We start from the raw sequence: 22,271 nt of genomic DNA, 5'->3' as shown, positions 1-22,271 counted from the left end.
CACCCCTTACCCATATTCAACGCCAGAATAGGGTTACAGAGCGTTAACGAACTTATAAAACAACTAAACCACTACTTAGCATGCATTTCCACAATTCAAGCATTCATCATTCAATCTCAATCAATTTGTCCCTAATACGAGCTTATGAGGCCCTAAACATACATTGAGAGTGGTTCGAGACCAAACCGATAACTTTGGAAACATTTGGAACACTTATAAATTTTTTCTCAAAATAGGGGACACACGTCCATGTGGCCAGGCTGTGTGTCTCACAAGGCCACAGACACGCCTGTGTCACAGGCCATGTGGACATTTGAAATGAGAGTACATGGCCGTGTCCCAACTCGTGTTTGACCCTGTGTAACTTTTTGACTTGGGTTACACGGCCAACACACACGCCTGTGTACCCTAAAATTGGCTATAAACGCCCGTGTGCTAAGCCGTGTACTAAGCCGTACCAAAGCTGTAGGGTATACTGACTTATGCCACACGACCAAGTCACATGCCCGTGTGTGAGGCAGTGTGCAGTATACTGACTTGATTTCAAATTCAACACCAAGGGACACACGATCGTGTACTTAACCGTGTGTCACACACAGTTGAGACACACGCCCGTGTCTTTGGCTGAAGCCAAATCGGTATAACTCACACCCGAAGTGCTATATCATGGCCCAAAGCCAACTCAATGAATCCCCTAATGACATGTCACTAGTATCCCCTAAACTATTCCTAAGGTTCAACTGGGATTTCGAATGCCGAACTTCTATCGAGTCAATGTTGAACTTATTTGAAGTCTTGTATTCACAACTTATACAGTAACAAAGCATTTAAAATACATTTATAATGAAATTTATCACATACGAACTTACCTCGGGTTCGAAAACGATGAAATTGGTCGATTAATCGAGTACTTTAGTTTTCCCCTGATCTAGATCCGAATTCCATGTTTCTTGATCTAAATATATTCAAAATTAACTTATTTAATCATCTCTCTATTCAACTTAATCTAAAACACACATTTAAGCACATTACACATTTGCCCCTAATATTTCATCACTTTTACAATTTAGTCCTTATTCCACAAAATCTCAAATTAATGAAATTCAATACCAACCCATGCTAGCCGATTTACCAATTAGTCCCTAACAGCCCATATTTTTCATTTATTTTACATTTTAACCACTAAATTTACACATTCCACAATTTAGCCCCTAATTTGCATTTTCACTAAAATCTCTTAACAAAACTTGTATATCTATCAACAAGCATTCATAAACTATCATGAAACTTCAAAACACATGCTTATTCATCAATGGAAACATCTAAAATCTTTAAAATTTTTGCAAATTAGTCCCTGGGCTAACCAGACTAAACTGCAACGATCACAAAAACATAGAAATCATTAAAAACTAGGTCAAAATTAACTTACATGCACTAGGTACTACGACCGAATGCTTCAAAGTATAACAATGGGGTTTCTTCTTCTTATTTTCGGTGGGCAAAGCAACTAAGGAAGATGATAACTTTGTGTTCTAATTATTTTACTTAACTTATTTTATAAATTACTATTTTAACCTTAGTTATAATTCATTAAAACCATATAATGCATGTCCACCTTTGTCCAATCACAATTAAAATGGTATTATTACAAAATAAGGACCTTAAATTTAAGGTTCTATAGCTATTAGACACTTTTAGCTATTAGAACTCAAGTTTTACTCTTTACGCGATTTGGTCCTTTTAATCAAATTGACCATCCAAACAATAAAATTTCTTAACGAAATTTTCACACAATCACTCAATCATGTTGTAAAAACTAAAATAATAATAAAATAAATATTTTGAATTCAAATTTGTGGTCCCAAAACCACTATTTTGATTTGACTAAAAACAAGCTGTTACATCTCTAATCAAGCAATATATGTTTTCAAGTGAGACTTTGAACCCCTTTTCTATCAATTTTCCAACACTTCACAAATTTTGATAAATGTTAGGCACAAATAAAATAATAGAAACGAGCTTTAAACTTGTTTCGTTTTTTATGGTTATTTTTTTTGCCTTATACTAGAATATACTAACCATTTCCAATTCTAACTTTGGAGATAATTGTTTTATCAAATTCATTGAAAATATCTTGATAATTTGTCATGTGGTTTGTACAACCACTATCCACCAGCCAAATCTCAGAAGTTCTTCTATTGGCAAAACGTGTTGCAATAAATAATTGCTCATCTTGGTATTTCTCAGCCACTGTTGTAGTTTCCTCTTGTTGCTGTTGAGTTCTAAAAATAATTTCCACATGTCCTCACCTATCAAATTTGTTTCATTTCACATATGATCTCTGTAACACCCCAAACCCGAGACCATCGCCGGTGTCGGACACGAGGGGTTAACGAGACAAATCCTCTTAAAGTACCGACCAATTTGGCATTTCTGGACAGGCTGGAAAACTGCATCACCGTCGCCTTAAAAATCATATCTCGAGTTTCAAAACTCGGAAACTGGTTTTGTAAATTTTCCCTGAATTTAGACTCATATACCCATCCATGGATTTATTTTTAGAATTTTTGGTTGGGCCAATTGGTACAGTTTATTAGTTAAAGTCACCCATGTTACAGGGATCGACTGCTCTGACCTCCGCCCGTTACAACTTGAATATCTCTCTGTACAGGGCTTTAATACTGGTGCCGTTTGTTTCTAATGAAACTAGACTCAAAATGGAATCTGTACATATAAGGCATGACTCCTAATTCTTTCTGGATAATTTATGGTAAATTTTCAAAGTCGCGACAGGGGACCCAGAAACCGTTCTTGCCCTGTCTCACGAGAACCTTAATATTTCTCAGTATACTGCTCATATAGTCGTTTCGTTTCGTCCATATAAAAATAGATTCATCAAGGTTCAGTTCCATAATTTACTCACTATTTAATTCTACTTCTACTATTTTTAGTGATTTTCAATCTCATCTCACTGCTGCTGTCCGCAACAGTTACTGCAGTAGACTATGCCAATTTCATGAATTTTTCCTTGGCCTTAATCATCCATCATGCATGACACAAATTATGGCCACCTTATCAAAATTTGAGTTTCTAAGACTCGTGGCTATAGGTTCTAGCATCCCACTCGGCGACCACATAGGCCATTTTCACATGGCTTAAAGTTTACAACCCACAATTCGACAAAATATAATAGCCTATACATGCCAAATGTTCTTCAACAACAAAAACAATACCACAAGATTTCAGCCGGTGTGATGACTTCAACGACGGTTCCGAGCACGCATAACAATACGAGTCCAAGAGACCTAAAATGGGTGACAAGAAAACACCGAGTGAGTTTACAACTCAGTAAGTCATAAGCATTCGTCAATCCACCGATAAAGTTACTACTACATGTACAACAAATGAGGCTAGGTACTCGTCCATATCGAATCTATACCATAATACCTCGGACCTTTCGGTCCAATCTCGTACCAATTCATACATCCACATTTCATATTCTACACAACAAGATAATCGAAGCATTTTTACACATTAACTCATTTTCCAGCACAACCATACAATTTCAATCATCACATAGATTTAAGGCTTACCAATTTCAACCCCAAGCATGAACGTATTCTCTATTCGTCATGAGCTCGAGGTACTTACCCGATCCGCTGTCCATACTCAATTCAATGGAGACACACCCTCCATATATTTAAAGTACGCACACACAGTGCTTACTACTCGATTTCGCACACTTAGTGCCACGTAATTTAAGCCCGCACACACAGTGCCATACCCTCCGAGCTCGCACACCCAGTGCCGTATTTTTCCAGCTTGCACACTTAGTGCCATATATTTCCAGCACGCACACTTAGTGCCGATCTCGTCACCGTACACACATATTGCCCAAGACACTTAGTGCCGAAAGCAAACTTTCTACACATTTCACTATTTCTTTTACATTCAACAAATGTCATCACTCCATACACATACATTTTCATTCATATATATATATATCATCCCATTAAACACAATTGCATAAATTTTACAATCATTTAAGCAATATCAAATACGTGCTTAATGACTTACCTTGTTTGGGGTAGAACGGTTCCAAATCGGCTACTCGTTTGCTTTCTCCTTTCCTTTGTCCAATCTAGTTCCCCTTTGCTCTTGAGCTAAATCAAACAATTTACCTCTCCATCAAACACAAACATACGGCATTCACATGCATTATTATGGTTATTGCCGAATACTTAACACAACTAAGCTGAAAATTTACTCAATCTCATCTTAATTTATTGCTACTTATTTATCAAAGTTTCCAATACAAGGTATTTAACACCTATGCCCATTTGTACCCCATATGGCGAATGCTTCATTCCTTACCCAAATAACCATCCAACAATTTTTCAGCCTCATTACCACCCTTTTCATGTCTAATTGTTTAAATACTCTCAAGCTCATTCACAAGTACTATTATACATCTCATTAAGCATTAATCATGTTGCAACATAAATTCTATAGCATGGCCGAATTTTAACTCACCTAACAACTTAGTTTCGATTTGGGATTCAAGGAAAATTTTGAACCAATCCTCCAAATCATACATGCATTTTCAAGAGTGGCATAAAACATACCTTCTTGTATCAAAACACCTTAGTCTAGTAAGCTCCCATGGCTGATTTTCTCAAGCTTTTTCCCCTTTCTTCTTAGTATATTCGCCAAGCAAGGAGAAAATGAGAGAATGAACACCTTTTTTTTTCTTTCTTTCTTCTTTGCTTTTGTTTCTCTCATGTACGGCAAGGGGAAAGCATCCACACTCTTTTTTTTTTGTTATCATCATTTTCTTTTTCCATTTCTTTAATGCTAACTTTCTTATTTTATTGTTTCCTACATGCATCACTAGTCTAACATGTTGGAGACATGTTTCCACCCATAGCATGGCCGGCCATCATGCTTCATTTTGGCTAATTTGACATGCAAGGACAACACTTTCCCACATGTATTAATAGGCCACCTTACATTTGCCTAGCACATTTCTAAATTTTCTCACATAAGTCCTATTTGATAAAAATTCACTTACAATTAACAAAATCCAAACATGAAATTTTCACACATGCATATATATACATATAATGAGCATCAATTATGATGGTTAATTATTATTATGACTCGGTTTAGTGGTCCCGAAACCACTTTCCGACTAGGGTCAATTTAGGGATGTCACAACTCTCCCCCACTTAAGAAATTTTCGTCCCCGAAAATCTTACCGGTAAATAGGCTCGGGTATCACTCTTTCATAGAGTCCTCAAGTTCCCAAGTGGCTTCTTCCATTCCGTGTTTATGCCACAACACCTTCACTAACGGGATTTTCCTATTGTGCAACTCTTTTACTTCACGCCTCATAATGTGAATCGGTTCCTCTTCATAGCTCAAATTAGGTGAATCTCAATCTCAGATGGAGCAATTACGTGCGATGGATCGACCTATATCGTCAAGCATCGAGACATGAAAACGTTGTGAATCCTTTCGAGCTCAGGGGGCAAAATTAATCGATATGCGACTGGCCTAATTCGTTCGGATACTTCATATGGCCCGATGAACCTCGGACTCAATTTGCCCTTACGACCAAATCTAAGCACCTTCTTCCAAGGTGAAACTTTGAGAAAGACCTTGTCTCCAACCCGATATTCAATATCTTTTCTTTTCAAATCGCATACGACTTTTGGCGATCCGGCGACTTTCAAACTTTCACGAATTACTCGAACTTTTGCTCGGCATCCTTAACCAAATCAACCCCGAAGAATTTACCTTCACTAAGTTCAGTCCGAATAATGGGTACGGCATTTACGATCGTATAAAGCCTCGTAAGGCGCCATCTTAATACTTGATTGAAAGCTATTGTTGTAGCGAATTCAATCAAAGGCGAATACCGTCCCATGAACCACTAAACTCAAGGATGCAACATCTCAACATATCCTCGAGTATTTGAATTATCCATTCGGATTGACCATCGGTTTGGGGGTGAAAGGCGGTGCTGAAATGCAACTTGGTACCCAAAGCTTCTTGCAACTTCTTCCAAAATCGCGAGGTAAATCTTGGGTCTCTATCCGACACGATAGAAATAGGTACCCCATGCAATCGAACAATTTGGGAGACATATAATTCTGCCAACTTATCGAGCGTAAAATCAGTGCGGACAGGGATAAAATGAGCAGACTTGGTCAGTCTATCAATAATGACCCAAACCGAGTCTTTCTTATTCTGATTCAATGGTAACCCAGACACAAAGTCCATTGTTACTCGATCCCATTTCCATTCGGGTATCATGATCGGCTGAAGTAATCCCGATGGCACTTGATGTTCCGCTTTCACTTGTTGACATATCAGACACCTTGAAACAAATTCGAAATGTCTCGTTTCATCTTGGGCCACCAAAATTGGCGTTTGGTCATTGTACATTTTAGTACTACCCGGGTGGATTGACATTCGACTACAATGGGCTTCATTTAGAATTATCGAAATAAGTTCAATTCTTTGGAACACACAGACGACTTCGAACCTCAAACAATCGTCATCATCAATTTGAAACTCGATTCCTTGTTCAGAACACACTCAGCCCGTTTTGCAAGCAACTCCTCATCAACTTTTCGAGCTTCACGAATTTGATGAGCCAATAATGGTTTGGCCTTTAATTCGGCTACTAACACATTGTCGGGTAGAATAGACAAGTGTACATTCATCGTCGTAAAGCAACAAAGTGATTTCGACTTAAGGCATCCGCAACCACATTAGCCTTTCCGGTGATAATCAATGACGAGTTCATAATCTTTTAACAACTCGAGCCATCGTCTTTGTCGCAGATTTAAGTCTCTCGAGTCATCAAATATTTGAGACTTTTGTGATCCGAATACACATGGCACTTCTCACCAAATAAGTAATGTCGCCATATCTTTAAAGGCGAACACGATGGCGACCAATTCGAGATCATGGGTTGGATAATTTTTCTCATGTGGCTTTAATTGTCTCGACGCATAGGCCACAACTCGCCCTTCTTGCATCAATACGCAACCCAACCCAAGTAGGGATGCGTCACTATAAATGACAAACTCTTTGCCCGATTCGGGTTGCACTAGAATTGGGGCTTCATCAAATAAGCTTTCAGTTGATCGAAACTTTTCGACATTTCTCCGTCCATTCGAACTTAACATCCTTTTGGAGTAAGCCGTCATTGGCGTGGCTATCGTCGAGAAACCTTTACAAATCGTCGGTAATAACCGGCAAGCCCCAAAAGCTCCTAACCGGTAACATTCCTTGGTGGTTTCCAATCGACTATGGCCAAAATTTTGTTCGGGTCCACCGACACCGATCACGGACACCACGTGCCCCAAAAGCTAACCTCTTTCAACCAAAATTCACATTTCTTGAACTTTGCGTATAATCGCTTATCTCGTAAGATTTGCAACACTAGCCTCGGTGTTCAGCATGTTCGGTTTCATCTCTCGAATAGACCAAAATGTCATCGATAAATACAACTACTGAACCGATCCAAGTATGGCTGAAAATTCTATTCATTAAATCCATAAACACCGTAGGGCATTAGTGAGCCCAAACGGCATCACCAAGAATTCGTAGTGACCGTACCTCGTTCTAAAAGCGGTTTTGGGTATGTCCGATTCTCGGACCCTCAACTGATAGTACCCCGACCTCAAATCTATCTTTGAAAACACCGAGGCTCCCTTTAATTGATCAAACAAATCGTCAATTCGTGGCAATGGATATTTATTCTTTATCGTCACTTTATTGAGTTGACGATAGTCTTTTATTGAGTTGACGATAGTCGATGCACAACCTCATGGTTCCGTCCTTCTTCTTCACAAACAATACAGGTGCGCCCCATGGAGAAAAACTCGGTCGAGCGAAACCTCTATCCGTCAATTCTTGCAATTGAACCTTCAATTCCTTTAATTCCGTTAATGCCATACGATACGGGGCTATTGAAATCGGCGTAGTACCCGGTACAACCGATGTCAATTCCACTTCTCGAACCATGGCAATCCGGTAACTCCTCGGAAAAACATCCGAATACTCACAAACCACTGGTACCGATTCGAGTTTCCTTTCCGTCTCTTTACTTCCAAACACATACGCAAGGTATGTTTCACACCCTTTTCACATACCTCCGAGCGGTCATAGAAGATATTATCCTGGCGCTCCTTTTAAATCAAGAGACTCGACTCGGACTACCTCATTATTTGCACTCCTCAAATCAATGGTTTTCCTTTGCGATCCACCTTTGCATCATGTACGGTCACCAATCCATACCAAGAATAACATCGAATTCATGAAATGGTAGAAGCATCGATCGGCGAAAATGTAATTCTTGAATTATTAGGGGCATCTCTTGCACACTTTATCAACAAGCACGTATTGACCCAAAGGGTTTGACACTGAATTACGAACTCAGAGACTCAACGGTAGAGTCTTCTTTGGATGCTAAGGTTTCACATACATATGAGTGAGTAGAGCCGGGGTCAATCAATGCAATCACAATAGTATCAAAGAGAGTAAAAGTACCGGTGATAACGTCGGGGAGGATGCCTCCTCTCGTGCGCGGATGGCATATGCTCTAGCAGAGCACGGGTCTCGGATCGGACGGCCGTATTAGAGGCTCCTCTCGATTACCACCCCTACCTCCAGAGATTCTCGGGGCCTACCTCCACCGTCGTTCCACTAGGTCTTGCACCTTGCGTCTTATTCCTCTCATCTAGCTCCGTGCAATCTCTAATGAAGTGGTCCTTCGAACCGCATCCATAACAGGCCCTATTAACAGACTTACCCCAACATTCACCTAGGTGTCGTCTTCCACATTGGGGGCATTCAGGTATCTCTTGACGATTATTACCCACACTAGCTACTGAAGTAGCTCGGGATTCCGTCAATGGTCGGGCTCTAATGGAAATTCCCGCAGTCGTCCTCGACTTACTGGTGTCCTCCCTAAACCTCTTTACAGCCGAGAACGGAGCTTTACTCGTCGATCTTTTACGGTAATCTCTTGCTTCAAATTCAGCCTTCTTCTTCTCCTTCCCAAGTTCTTCCGCCTTGCAGGCTCGTTCGACTAGTGTCACGAACTCCTTTATCTCCAAAATTCCCACTAGTAACTTTAACTCTTCATTCAATCCTTCTTCAAATCTTTTGCACATCGCAACCTCATCAGCCACACACTCCCGAGCATACCGACTAAGTCTTACGAACTCATGTTCGTATTCAGATACGGTCATCCGGCCTTGCTTGAGTTCCAAGAATTCCTTACGCTTCTGATCGATGAACCGTTGACTAATGTATTTCTTTCGAAATTCGGATTGGAAGAAATCCCAAGTAACTCGTTCATTTGGGACTATGGAAATTAAAGTCCTCCACCAATAGTAAGTCGAGTCTCATAACAAGGATATAGCACACTTAAGACATTCATCGGTGTGCATGACAGTTCATCTAACACTCTAATGGTGTTATCGAGCGAATTGGCCTTTTCGGCATCATCAGTAACTATGGCCTTGAACTCCTCGGCCCCTCGCTTCCTAATCAAGTCCACAGGTGGTTTACTCAGCCTCACAGGATCAGTAACTGGAGGCATTGCGGGCTCTTGGGGTGGAGTATTTAAATTCGGGAATGGTTGGACAGCCGGGTTGGTTCGGGCATATTGCGCGACCCACTCATTCATCATAGTGAAGAAGGCTTGTTTCGCCCCTTCATTTTGATTATTCGCGGATGACTGAGGCTCAACAGGCGGTGTCCCTAGCGCGGGAGCAGCCGCTACACTTTCAACGTCATCCGCCAAGGGTCTCTCTACCCCGGGTTCCATTTACTAATCAAAACAAAAATTTCAACCGTCAGAAGTCATCACATTTTTAAGCACTAACAATTTGGCATGTATAGCTAGACTCACACGCGCTATGGTAGTCCTAGAATCGACTAAACCATAGCTCTGATACCAATTAAATTGTAACACCCCAAACCCGAGACCATCGCCGGTGTCGGACACGAGGGGTTAACGAGACAAATCCTCTTAAAGTACCGACCAATTTGGCATTTCTGGACAGGCTGGAAAACTGCGTCACCGTCGCCTTAAAATCATATCTCGAGTTTCAAAACTCGGAAACTGGTTTTGTAAATTTTCCCTGAATTTAGACTCATATACCCATCCATGGATTTATTTTTAGAATTTTAGTTGGGCCAATTGGTACAGTTTATTAGTTAAAGTCACCCATGTTACAGGGATCGACTGCTCTGACCTCCGCCCGTTACAACTTGAATATCTCTCTGTACAGGGCTTTAATACTGGTGCCGTTTGTTTCTAATGAAACTAGACTCAAAATGGAATCTGTACATATAAGGCATGACTCCTAATTCTTTCTGGATAATTTATGGTAAATTTTCAAAGTCGCGACAGGGGACCCAGAAACCGTTCTTGCCCTGTCTCACGAGAACCTTAATATTTCTCAGTATACTGCTCATATAGTCGTTTCGTTTCGTCCATATAAAAATAGATTCATCAAGGTTCAGTTCCATAATTTACTCACTATTTAATTCTACTTCTACTATTTTTAGTGATTTTTCAATCTCATCTCACTGCTGCTGTCCGCAACAGTTACTGCAGTAGACTATGCCAATTTCATGAATTTTTCCTTGGCCTTAATCATCCATCATGCATGACACAAATTATGGCCACCTTATCAAAATTTGAGTTTCTAAGACTCGTGGCTATAGGTTCTAGCATCCCACTCGACGACCACATAGGCCATTTTCACATGGCTTAAAGTTTACAACCCACAATTCGACAAAATATAATAGCCTATACATGCCAAATGTTCTTCAACAACAAAAACAATACCACAAGATTTCAGCCGGTGTGATGACTTCAACGACGGTTCCGAGCACGCAACAATACGAGTCCAAGAGACCTAAAATGGGTGACAAGAAAACACCGAGTGAGTTTACAACTCAGTAAGTCATAAGCATTCGTCAATCCATCGATAAAGTTACTACTACATGTACAACAAATGAGGCTAGGTACTCGTCCATATCGAATCTATACCATAATACCTCGGACCTTTCGGTCCAATCTCGCACCAATTCATACATCCACATTTCATATTCTACACAACAAGATAATCAAGCATTTTTACACATTAACTCATTTTCCAGCACAACCATACAATTTCAATCATCACATAGATTTAAGGCTTACCAATTTCAACCCCAAGCATGAACGTATTCTCTATTCGTCATGAGCTCGAGGTACTTACCCGATCCGCTGTCCATACTCAATTCAATGGAGACACACCCTCCATATATTTAAAGTACGCACACACAGTGCTTACTACTCGATTCGCACACTTAGTGCCACGTAATTTAAGCCCGCACACACAGTGCCATACCCTCCGAGCTCGCACACCCAAAGGTCAGTATTTTTCCAGCTTGCACACTTAGTGCCATATATTTCCAGCACGCACACTTAGTGCCAATCTAGTCACCGTACACACATATTGCCCCCGACACTTAGTGCCGAAAGCAAACTTTCTACACATTTCACTATTTCTTTTACATTCAACAAATGTCATCACTCCATACACATACATTTTCATTCATATATATATATATCATCCCATTAAACACAATTGCATAAATTTTACAATCATTTAAGCAATATCAAATACGTGCTTAATGACTTACCTTGTTTGGGGTAGAACGGTTCCAAATCGGCTACTCGTTTGCTTTCTCCTTTCCTTTGTCCAATCTAGTTCCCCTTTGCTCTTGAGCTAAATCAAACAATTTACCTCTCCATCAAACACAAACATACGGCATTCACATGCATTATTATGGTTATTGCCGAATACTTAACACAACTAAGCTGAAAATTTACTCAATCTCATCTTAATTTATTGCTACTTATTTATCAAAGTTTCCAATACAAGGTATTTAACACCTATGCCCATTTGTACCCCATATGGCCGAATGCTTCATTCCTTACCCAAATAACCATCCAACAATTTTTCAGCCTCATTACCACCCTTTTCATGTCTAATTGTTTAAATACTCTCAAGCTCATTCACAAGTACTATTATACATCTCATTAAGCATTAATCATGTTGCAACATAAATTCTATAGCATGGCCGAATTATAACTCACCTAACAACTTAGTTTCGATTTGGGATTCAAGGAAAATTTTGAACCAATCCTCCAAATCATACATGCATTTTCAAGAGTGGCATAAAACATACCTTCTTGTATCAAAACACCTTAGTCTAGTAAGCTCCCATGGCTGATTTTCTCAAGCTTTTTCCCCCTTTCTTCTTAGTATATTCGCCAAGCAAGGAGAAAATGAGAGAATGAACACCCTTTTTTTCTTTCTTTCTTTGCTTTTGTTTCTCTCATGTACGGCAAGGGGGAAAGCATCCACACTCTTTTTTTTTTGTTATCATCATTTTCTTTTTCCATTTCTTTAATGCTAACTTTCTTATTTTATTGTTTCCTACATGCATCACTAGTCTAACATGTTGGAGACATGTTTCCACCCATAGCATGGCCGCCATCATGCTTCATTTTGGCTAATTTGACATGCAAGGACAACACTTTCCCACATGTATTAATAGGCCACCTTACATTTGCCTAGCACATTTCTAAATTTTCTCACATAAGTCCTATTTGATAAAAATTCACTTACAATTAACAAAATCCAAACATGAAATTTTCACACATGCATATATATACATATAATGAGCATCAATTATGATGGTTAATTATTATTATGACTCGGTTTAGTGGTCCCGAAACCACTTTCCGACTAGGGTCAATTTAGGGATGTCACAATCTCTACCAACATTTTTGCAAAGGATGATTTGTTTTTTGCAACGAGGACAAGGTAGATAAGATCCATTTCTTTGGTTATTATTATTGCTAGGATTTTTAATGTTCTTTTTGTTATTTCTGTTTCCATTTGTTTGTATGCTAGCTTGAAAGGCTCCTATAGAATTTTATTGTCTCATGAGTCTACTTTGTTCTGAAGCTTGCAAAGCAGTCAGTAGTGTAACAGCCCGATTTTAGCTAAATCGGAATAATGTTTCGGAACCACAAATCTGAGGTTGTAAAATTATTTTAATATTATTTTTGATATTTACAGCATATGCATATATATGTGTGAAAAGTTTGTGAGCTAGTTTTATCTTTTAATAGCTCAACTTAAGAAAAATGGCTTAATCATGTAAAATGCAAAAGTAGCATGCTATAAGTTAAAAGTGTTTAATTGCTATGGCTTATTAAATGAAATGTCCTTATGTTGTAATTAGACCATGGTTAGTGGAGATGGACATAAATGGCCTTGAATTATATGAATTATAATGTTTTGAACAAAGGTTAAAATGGCTAACTATGTATTAATGTAATTAATAAACAAAACAAAAGCATTATCATTTCTATTTCATGATCCATAACCAAAAATAAGAAAGAATAAGAAGTCATTCTAGGTTCTTCATTCGGCCTTATATATTCAAGCAATTAAGGTATGGTTTTGATCCGTTTTTGATGATTTTTATGTTTTTGTGATCGTTACTTTCAGTACTAGCTAGCCCGTACCCTAATTCCTAAAATTGTTGATGGTTTTGAAAGTTTCCATTGATGAATTCATGTGTTTTTGAATGTTTGACGATGAAATATGAAAGCTTGGTGTTTGATATATATGTTTTATAAAGTGATATTGGGCAAAAATGTCAATTAAAGATTTAATTGAGAAAATGTGAAATGTTGTGGTTAAAAGTATGAACTAAATGAAAAAATGGGCTGTTATAGAGCCTATAGAAATTTAGATAGCATGTATTTGAAAGAAATTATGCAATTTTGTGTATTTATGAAATAAGGACTAAATTGTAAGAAATGTGAAAGTTTAAGGCTAAAGTGAAAAAATGCCCAAATATGTGTTTGTGGACTAAATTGAATGTGTTGATGAATAAAAGAGTTAATTTTGAATGTATATAGATCAAGAATGAAAGAAATGAGATTTAGATCCAGCCCTTTATTACGACTACGAGGTAAGTTCATATGCAAATAAATGTCTTTGAATTGAATTATATATGTTTTATTATCATTGAAATGCTATGAATGTCGAACGAGCAAATATGAGCATGAATCGACGAAGTTACAATATTCGAAAGTCCCGTACAAACCTTAGGAATAGTATAGGATACGAATGTCATGACATTAAGTTATCGAGATGTGATTACATGTAACACCATGTCTGGAACATTGGCATTGTATTGAGATTACGTGTAAGATCATGTCTAGGACATTGGCATCGTTAATCGATTTCGTGTAAGACCCTGTCTGGGATAGTGGCATTGATATGTGATAACATGTAAGACCATATCTGGGATATGGCATTGTACGAGTTTATGTGATTTTCAAGTTTCTTTAATGATTCCGAACAGTTCAACGGGCAAAGTCAAGTCGAGAAAGAATATGTGAATGAGCTAACTGACTCAGGTACGTATGAAATTGATACGAGTATTGAAAAGGGGAAATATTTGATGAACTTGATTAAGACATCGATTATATGTTCAGTGGGAAAGGTTTGTGAATTTGAATGATATTAGCTATGTTAATTGAAGTGCAAATGTTCATGTCATAGTTTTATATGTATATGGCTTACTAAGCTTTTAAAGCTTACTTTGTGTGTTCTTTCCATGTTTTATAGATTATTGAAGCTAGCTCAGACTCGGGGATTGTCAGGAAACGTCATCACACTATTGATCATCTTGTTAGTACTTTTGGAGCTTTGTATATATGGTATATGGCATGTATAAGCTAGTGTCATTTTGGTATGTTTTGAGTTGTGATATTAGCCATGAGATTTGGCTTGTATATGTTGGAGTATGGCCATTTGAGTTGGCTTGATTTATATGTTAGCAAGTGATATATGTGATGTTTATAAGTTACTATGTGTTTTGGCATGTTTGCCATGGTTATTAGTATGGCTAAGTGGTTGATTATTTGGTTGATTAGTTGATGACGTATTAATGCTTGGAAGATTTGCATATTGTAGTTTGATTTTAAGATGGAGATATGGTGCAATTTGTGTCATGAAATAGAGGATAAGTTAATGAGTAAATGCATTTGGAAATTAGATAAGTTTTGATGATTTTGGCATAATGATTTGGTATGTTTGAATATGGAATTGAGTGGTTGAAATGTTAGTGAATAGATGTCATGATATGTGTATGAATTGGCATGTCTTGGCTGCCTATTTATGTGTTGAATTAGTACCAATTTGGTTACTTTGTGAGCATGAGAAAAGGGTGGCAAATTGGCTTTACAAATGGCCTATTTTTTTCCACACGGGCAGAGACATGGGCATGTGTCTCAGCCGTGTGTGACACACGGTCATGCAGCATGGTCGTGTGTCCCCAAGGGTACCATTCGAATTAAAGTCAGTATACCCTACAGTTTTGACACGGCCTAGACACACGGGTGTGTCTACTGGCCGTGTGTGGCACACGACTGGCACATGGGCGTGTAGTCGGCCGTGTAACCCCCTTAGATTTCACACGGCCTAGCACACGGGCGTGTCCTCGACCGTGTGGTACAAGTCAATATGTATGCCCTATTTTCACACGGCAAATGATACGGGCGTGTTTGGTGGCCGTGTGAGGCATACGGCCTGTTCACACGGGTGTGTGACTCTGAAATTAAAGAAAATTTTGTAAGTTTCCGAAAGTTTGCATATGTTATCAGTTTAGTCCCGAACACTTTTAAGCATTGTTTTAGGTCTCGTAGGACCTTAGAAGGGACAATATGATTGAGATAAATGGATTTTGATTATAAATGCATGAATGCATATGAATAATGTGTAATGATCAGTAATTCCTCGTAACTCTATTCTGATAACGGATACGGGTTAAGGGTGTTACAATTAGCTTTGCTAAGGTAATACTTGAAAAATCTTTAGAATTCTCCAAGGAAGAAATTGTAGCTTCATATCTTTTAGGAAATGTAACCAATATCTTTTCAACAATATTTTTATCAGATAATTCTTTACCTAAAAGTCTCGCATTGTCTACAATTGATCAACATAGTCTTTAACTGCTTCAAACTCTTTCATTCTCTACATTTTAAATTCTTAAGTCAAGTTCATCACTTGGATGTTCTTAATCCTTTGATTCCCTTCATATTTTTCTTTAAGGTAATTTTAGATTTTTGTAGTAGTTTCGAATTTCATGATTTTGGTGAGAATTGATTGTGAAACAACAAAGATAAGCACGCCTTCAACTTGGTCTTCCTCTTCCTTATTTTCTTCTACTTATGATTCTTCATTTATTCTACTGTTGGATTTGCTGGAAGTGGAGGTATTACATAATCATCCTCCACTGCTTCCCAAATGTCAAGAGCCTGCAATGAATAACCATCCTAACAATCCAAGTTTTATCATTTTCTCTATTGAAGACTGGCGATGCCATTGTAAAACTTTTCTCTTCCATTTTTCACAGGTCCCTTAATATAACAAAAAGCTCTGATGCCAAACTGTTGGTAAAAAAAAAACTCTTAGGAAACAAGAAAATTTTATATATTTTTCACTAAACACCAATTTTATTGAATGAAAAAAAAGTTGAATTTATACAACAAACTGTAACAGAAAGATAACAACAAATTAAAAAACAAACAAAAAAATCAAATTTAAATTTAAAAAAGAAATCTTGTTGCGAGTACATATCTTTAATTGATTCTTAGTAGTTTCTTAATCATTACTTTCAAGAGAGTCTGAATGATTTATGGCTTAAATTATTTAGAGATTTTGAGTTAGAATTCAACTTTAGAAAGTAATCACAATTTTAAAGATTTTTTTAACCCTAAATAAAAAATTTTCATAAAATTGACTCAAACTAAAAGGACACCGAGATTAAGTTTGAAGCTTTATTAACAAAAAAAGAAAAAGAAAAAGGTGCCAAATTTAAAGATAATACATGCATCAAATTCATAATTTAAATTAAAGTTAGCCTCATAGCTATTAGAAATTTTAATACCATTAACAAATTAAATTAAATAGTTCCACTAATTAATGTCGGAGTTTTAGTGTCCAAGATGGAATCCCATTTTGCGTAAATTATGTGTAATCGTTATTTAAATTTTATTTTGATTCCTATCTAAAAATATTTTAATATAAGTAGGTTATGTTGGACTAATATTTTATAATATTTAATTCGACTTTATTATTGTCAATCGAAACGGTTGTACTTGTACCTGGCCTCATACTTTAAGATGAATCCCGAAAAATCCAAAGATTAAATCCCAATTTTGATTTTAGTATAGAGACTAAGGTCAAATTTGACCCAAAGAAAGCAAACAAATACTAAATACTGACATTTATATCCAGCAGAGAAAAGAAATATTTTTAACAAATAAATAAATAAAATAACCCAATTATATATTCTGTGATATAATGAAATGTGCAATGAAAATGAAATGAAACCAAACTGTGCATAGGTTTCAGAAATTTTCTGATAAAAAGTGAAGAGAATGGAATAATGTCTATCTGCTTTTTGATTTTCAAGTCTCTGATGTTGGGGATGCTGCTGGTGTTTGAGCCTTCAATAATGGTTGGAGAGCCTTAACAACGATGCCCATGTTGGGACGGAACTCAGCTTCGTACTGTACACACAATGCAGCTACAGCCGCCAACTACATCCACAATATATATACACATATAATAAGAACCCAATCCAATCCAGATTTAACTTGTATAAAGTTACGCAGACTCGGCAAATACCTTGGCAACTCCTTTAGGAGGATACTCTCCCTTCAGGTTTGGATCCACACATTCTTTAACTTTATCTTCACTCAGTCTTGGAGTAGCCTATATCCACAAAACTAAATGTTTAACACTTTGTCCTACTCAACTGAAAACAGAACAATAACCTCACCCAGGTAACAAGACTCTGCTGTCCACGAGGCATTGTGTGGTCAACCGGTTTCCTCCCAGTTAGAAGCTCTAGAAGAACAACCCCAAAGCTATAAACATCACTCTTCTGTGTTAACTGTCCCGTCATTGCATACCTGGAAAATGGCAATAAACCAGTTACGTCTGATACGACTCATATTTGGACAGAAGTATATAAGTATAAATATCTAAATGTATGGAAAAACTTAGGAAAAAAGAATAAAGAGTATACCCATATCGAACGCATAACTGTATCCGACACTCACCCTAGAGTCCGAATAACATAATAGTTCATTATAGAAACACTGACAATGCATTAAACATAACGTCCTAACATATACAAGAAGTCAAGTGAACACACTAAAACAGCCAATGACAGGTAACATGATATAGAGAAGCTTAGAAAGCATGCATACTCTGGAGCATGATAGCCAAATGTCCCCAAAACTCGAGTAGAATGAAGACGAGCTGCCATGTCCGGAGACTGATTTGAGATGTTAAAATCTGCAATCTTGGCTTTGAATTCTTCAAAGATAAGCACATTACTTGATCTTACATCTCTGTGTATAACAGAGGGTTGAACCATCTCATGCAAGTACTCCAACCCCCTTGCCGCATCAATGGCAATCCTTACCCGCTGCATCCAGTCAAGCACCGGACCTGGTTGCGCCCCTTGAACTCCCTTCCTTCCTGTAGTTCCAAAAAAACAAAATGAGTCAAACTAATAGTCTATTTGTAGGACAAATCTAAATCAGGAACTCATATATAACATGATGGCCACACAAACCATGTAATACGTCATGTAATGATCCCATTGTTGCAAACTCATATGCAAGCAGACGGATATTTCCATCAATGCAGTAACCTTGCAACTCGACAAAATTTTCATGCTTCAATCTTGAAACCATGGAAACCTAAACAATGAAAATTATTAGAGTGGCATTGTTACAAAACAAGGAGAAACACAACATAACAACAACCTGAATTTTCTTACCAATAAGAACATGTACGTGTATAAGAACTTTCAAATTGTTTACGCACCTGGGTTAAAAACTCTACATTGGGCTCAGGCTCAGCGGAAACATCAAGCTTTTTAACAGCCAAAGTTTTTCCATCATTCAAGTTTGCATAATAAACTCTTCCATAGGAACCCTCCCCAATTAAAGCATTTGATCCGAAATTGTCAGTCTTTTCTTTCAGTTCTTCCAATGATAATGCAGGCACTTCAATAAGTGACGACGATTTTCGCTCTTCGGGTTTGATAGGAGAAACCACCTTTGAGTTCTTTTGATGTCCTGAAAGCATAGCAAAGATAACACAACCATGCTAACAAGGAAAAACAAATTAAACCGTAATAAGAAAATATCTTTATAAAGAACCTTTGACAGAGAAATTCATATTTCAAAATGCCATATTGGAATATAAGACAATACATGTCAAACATCTTAAAAATAATCTTCGTATATTATCAAGTAAAAGCCATATATAAAACAATCAACTCAATCTACATCAACCCCTATTTCTTGCCTAACATATATAGAAATTAGTATTAAGACTTGCAAAAGTAAAAGAATTAGGAGATGACCAATGCTAACAAATATATAATATGCCTGAGTTGCATTCACTAAAGTAAACTCTACGTTTACTTTTTTTCTTTTTCGTTTTTTAAAAAAAAAAAAAGAGTGAAGTTCTATGTTACTCAAACCCGGATGTCATTGTCATTTATCTGATAGGGATATGTATTTGAAGGGTCATATCTCTATACTTATGTCCATAAAAGTGTCTAACAAGAATATTAACATCTATATTTACAAGAAAATTTATAAAATTTTAAATTAATAATGACAAATTCGTACTTTAACTCTAAATGATAAAATTTTAATTTAAATTATTAAAAATATAAAAATATAAACTATTAAAATGTTCTAGATAACTATACAATTCACACTTTACAAGAGATTCCAAACAGTAAATCAGAAATACGAAGAAGAAGTTGAGGTCAAAGAAACATATACCATCTGAAGTACATTTCAAATGCTCGTTTTCACGCGATTGGTAATTCTCCTCGACCTGACACGAACAGCAAAGCCACCGACGCATCCTCGTTCTTTTCTTCAAAAACAGACCGTCGGGATTTTCTAGTTGCACAAAGTAGCCAGGGGGAGGAGGTATATGTGCCTGCATAATTCCACACCACTTTCATTCTTAAACGCACTGTACACATAAGTAAAACCATCATTTGAAAACAAATCCCTATGCTAAAAAAGAAAAAAAAAAGAATCCCTAAAATGACACATCTAAGAGAGATTTAACATTCATCCAACCATTGAAATGACCCTAAACAAGAAAACATGATTAAAACAAGCTAACCCTGAAATTAAATACTATAACATTACAAAAGAAAATGATAAAAGTTTGGGAAGAACAAAATGTGAAATGAATTTCATCATTTTTATTAAATAACGATAGATATGTACCAAAAGAAAACCAACAGTTCCATATTTAGCATACAACCCGCTACGATGTCTGGTAAAAAAATATATGAATTAATCATAAATAATTCAATCTCATGAGCAACCATTAAACCTTACCACCAAGCCACCCTGATTAAACTTGTTTTCCATCCAAAGATCACAGTGCAATGAATCAAATAATAATAATAATAATAATAATAATAATAATAATAATAATAATAATAATAAATTTATCCCTCAAGTTTTGTTCTCAGTGGAAATAATAAGCCGATAAACACATGAAACACATTAAAAAAAGTGAAGGTAAAACAATTGATAAACCAAAATTTGTGAGATAAACATGTGAAAAACAGATAAAAGAAAATTTGTGGGATAAACATGTAAAAAACAGATAAAGTTTGTAATCCAAATTAAACAATTAAATATACCTGATTTCCTCTCTCTCTCTCTCTCTCTTTTTTTTTTTTATTTTTCTAAATAAATAGGATGGTAAACCATGGTTGAATTCTTTGTCATTGAAATGGAAGGGAAGGAATTGAGCAAGTAGCATTGGAGATAAATAGAAACATTAGTGGAAAGATTTGATTTGATTTTCTTCCTGTATTTGCTTTTGATTAAACATGTCTCTTTTTAAATATAATTTTTCCTTTTTTTTTTCAGTTTCTTTCTATAAATATTGCGTTTTTATTTTAAAATTTTGTTAGACTCTTAAATAAAATATATAAAATTTAGTTTGTTTGTTTCGATTTTGGTTGCTCTATCGATTCACTTTCTCTCCATATTAATCATTATCATTGGGATATTTGTTTTTATTTACAGTGATAATTATATACTCATGATCAAAGATGTTTGAGATTTTTTGTTTATATGAGTTTATTCAATACTTCAATGATGGGATTATTTACTACTTTTAATTTGATACAACTTAAAATTTTCTTAGGAATTAGTTAGAATGTGTTCTTTTTTATTAATAAGATTTTAGCTCACACAATTCGTTGCGATAAATGCTTGTCAAAAAACGTTTGTAACTAATCATATAGGCAATTTTGGTTTATTATTAGGAATTTTAGATTTTTATTAGATAACGAAAATTTTAAATTTCAAGATTTGTACAAAATATTTAATAACTTGTTTTATAATAATGAACTTCATTTTTTATTTGTTACTTTATGGGCCTCTTTTTTATTTACCAGTCCAGCTGCTAAATTTATGCAATTTCCTCTTCACGAATGGTTACATACATGTGGCTACTACAGTAGTTGCAGGATTTTTTCTTGTAGCCCGCCTTCTTTCTCTTTTTATAGTTATACCTTACATGATGAATCTAATATCTTCATTTAGTTCATGTTTGGGTAGCCACCAAATAATTGGATTTGTGTATAATTACACAAACTGACATGTTTGGATAGTCATTGTAATTGGTAGGTTCCATTGAATTGGGCGTGTAGTTACATGTGTAGCTACATCCAATTCCAATTCTTAGGGGAGGGTGAGAACTAGAGTAATTACATGGGTAATTACACTCAAATCCAATTGCCCAATACTTTTCTAAACACTTAAACACAATATTTTTTAAATCGGATCAATGATCAAACCAGTCAAACCACCGATTCGTCGGTCCAACCAATTAGATCGACTCAACCAGTTTGATTAAAAAATTATTAAAAATTAAAAAATTTCCAATTCAATGTTCAAAACCTGTCTTTCAAATCGATTTTGTCGGTTCGATCCGATTCAGACAACATTACTCATACGTGATTTAACTTTTAAAAATTATTTTTTATACAATTTGATGTTATGAATATTATATTACAAAGATGAACAC

The 22,271-nt window shown here is 36.4% G+C and overlaps 1 protein-coding gene across 1 annotated transcript; it reads right to left on the bottom strand.

Moving 5' to 3' along the window:
- Window positions 1-17,478: 17,478 nt before the first annotated feature.
- On the bottom strand, window positions 17,479-20,614 carry LOC108452290 (PTI1-like tyrosine-protein kinase 1). Its single transcript, XM_017750068.2, has 8 exons — window positions 20,564-20,614; window positions 19,988-20,150; window positions 19,014-19,267; window positions 18,760-18,886; window positions 18,389-18,662; window positions 17,956-18,088; window positions 17,802-17,888; window positions 17,479-17,713 (listed from the first exon to the last, which is right to left on the bottom strand). The coding sequence occupies exons 1-8, from the start codon at window positions 20,594-20,596 to the stop codon at window positions 17,582-17,584; spliced, it is 1,203 nt and encodes a 400-aa protein (XP_017605557.2). The 5' UTR covers window positions 20,597-20,614; the 3' UTR covers window positions 17,479-17,581.
- Window positions 20,615-22,271: the final 1,657 nt, after the last annotated feature.

The sequence above is a fragment of the Gossypium arboreum genome, chromosome 5 (genome assembly GCF_025698485.1).
Source record: "Gossypium arboreum isolate Shixiya-1 chromosome 5, ASM2569848v2, whole genome shotgun sequence".
In the NCBI taxonomy this organism is placed as follows: Eukaryota; Viridiplantae; Streptophyta; class Magnoliopsida; order Malvales; family Malvaceae; genus Gossypium; species Gossypium arboreum.
This window is presented reverse-complemented; position numbering and strand designations above follow the sequence as displayed.

Bases quoted from the DNA above. Each gene is read 5' to 3' on its own strand.
- LOC108452290 (XM_017750068.2), bottom strand. From the start codon at position 20,596: ATGGAAAACAAGTTTAATCAGGGTGGCTTGGTG. The intron at 17,889-17,955 runs GTGAGGTTATTG...TTGTGGATATAG, and splicing joins AGCAGAGTCTTGTTACCTGG to GCTACTCCAAGACTGAGTGA. The intron at 17,714-17,801 runs GTATTTGCCGAG...TTGTGGATGTAG, and splicing joins CTCCTAAAGGAGTTGCCAAG to TTGGCGGCTGTAGCTGCATT.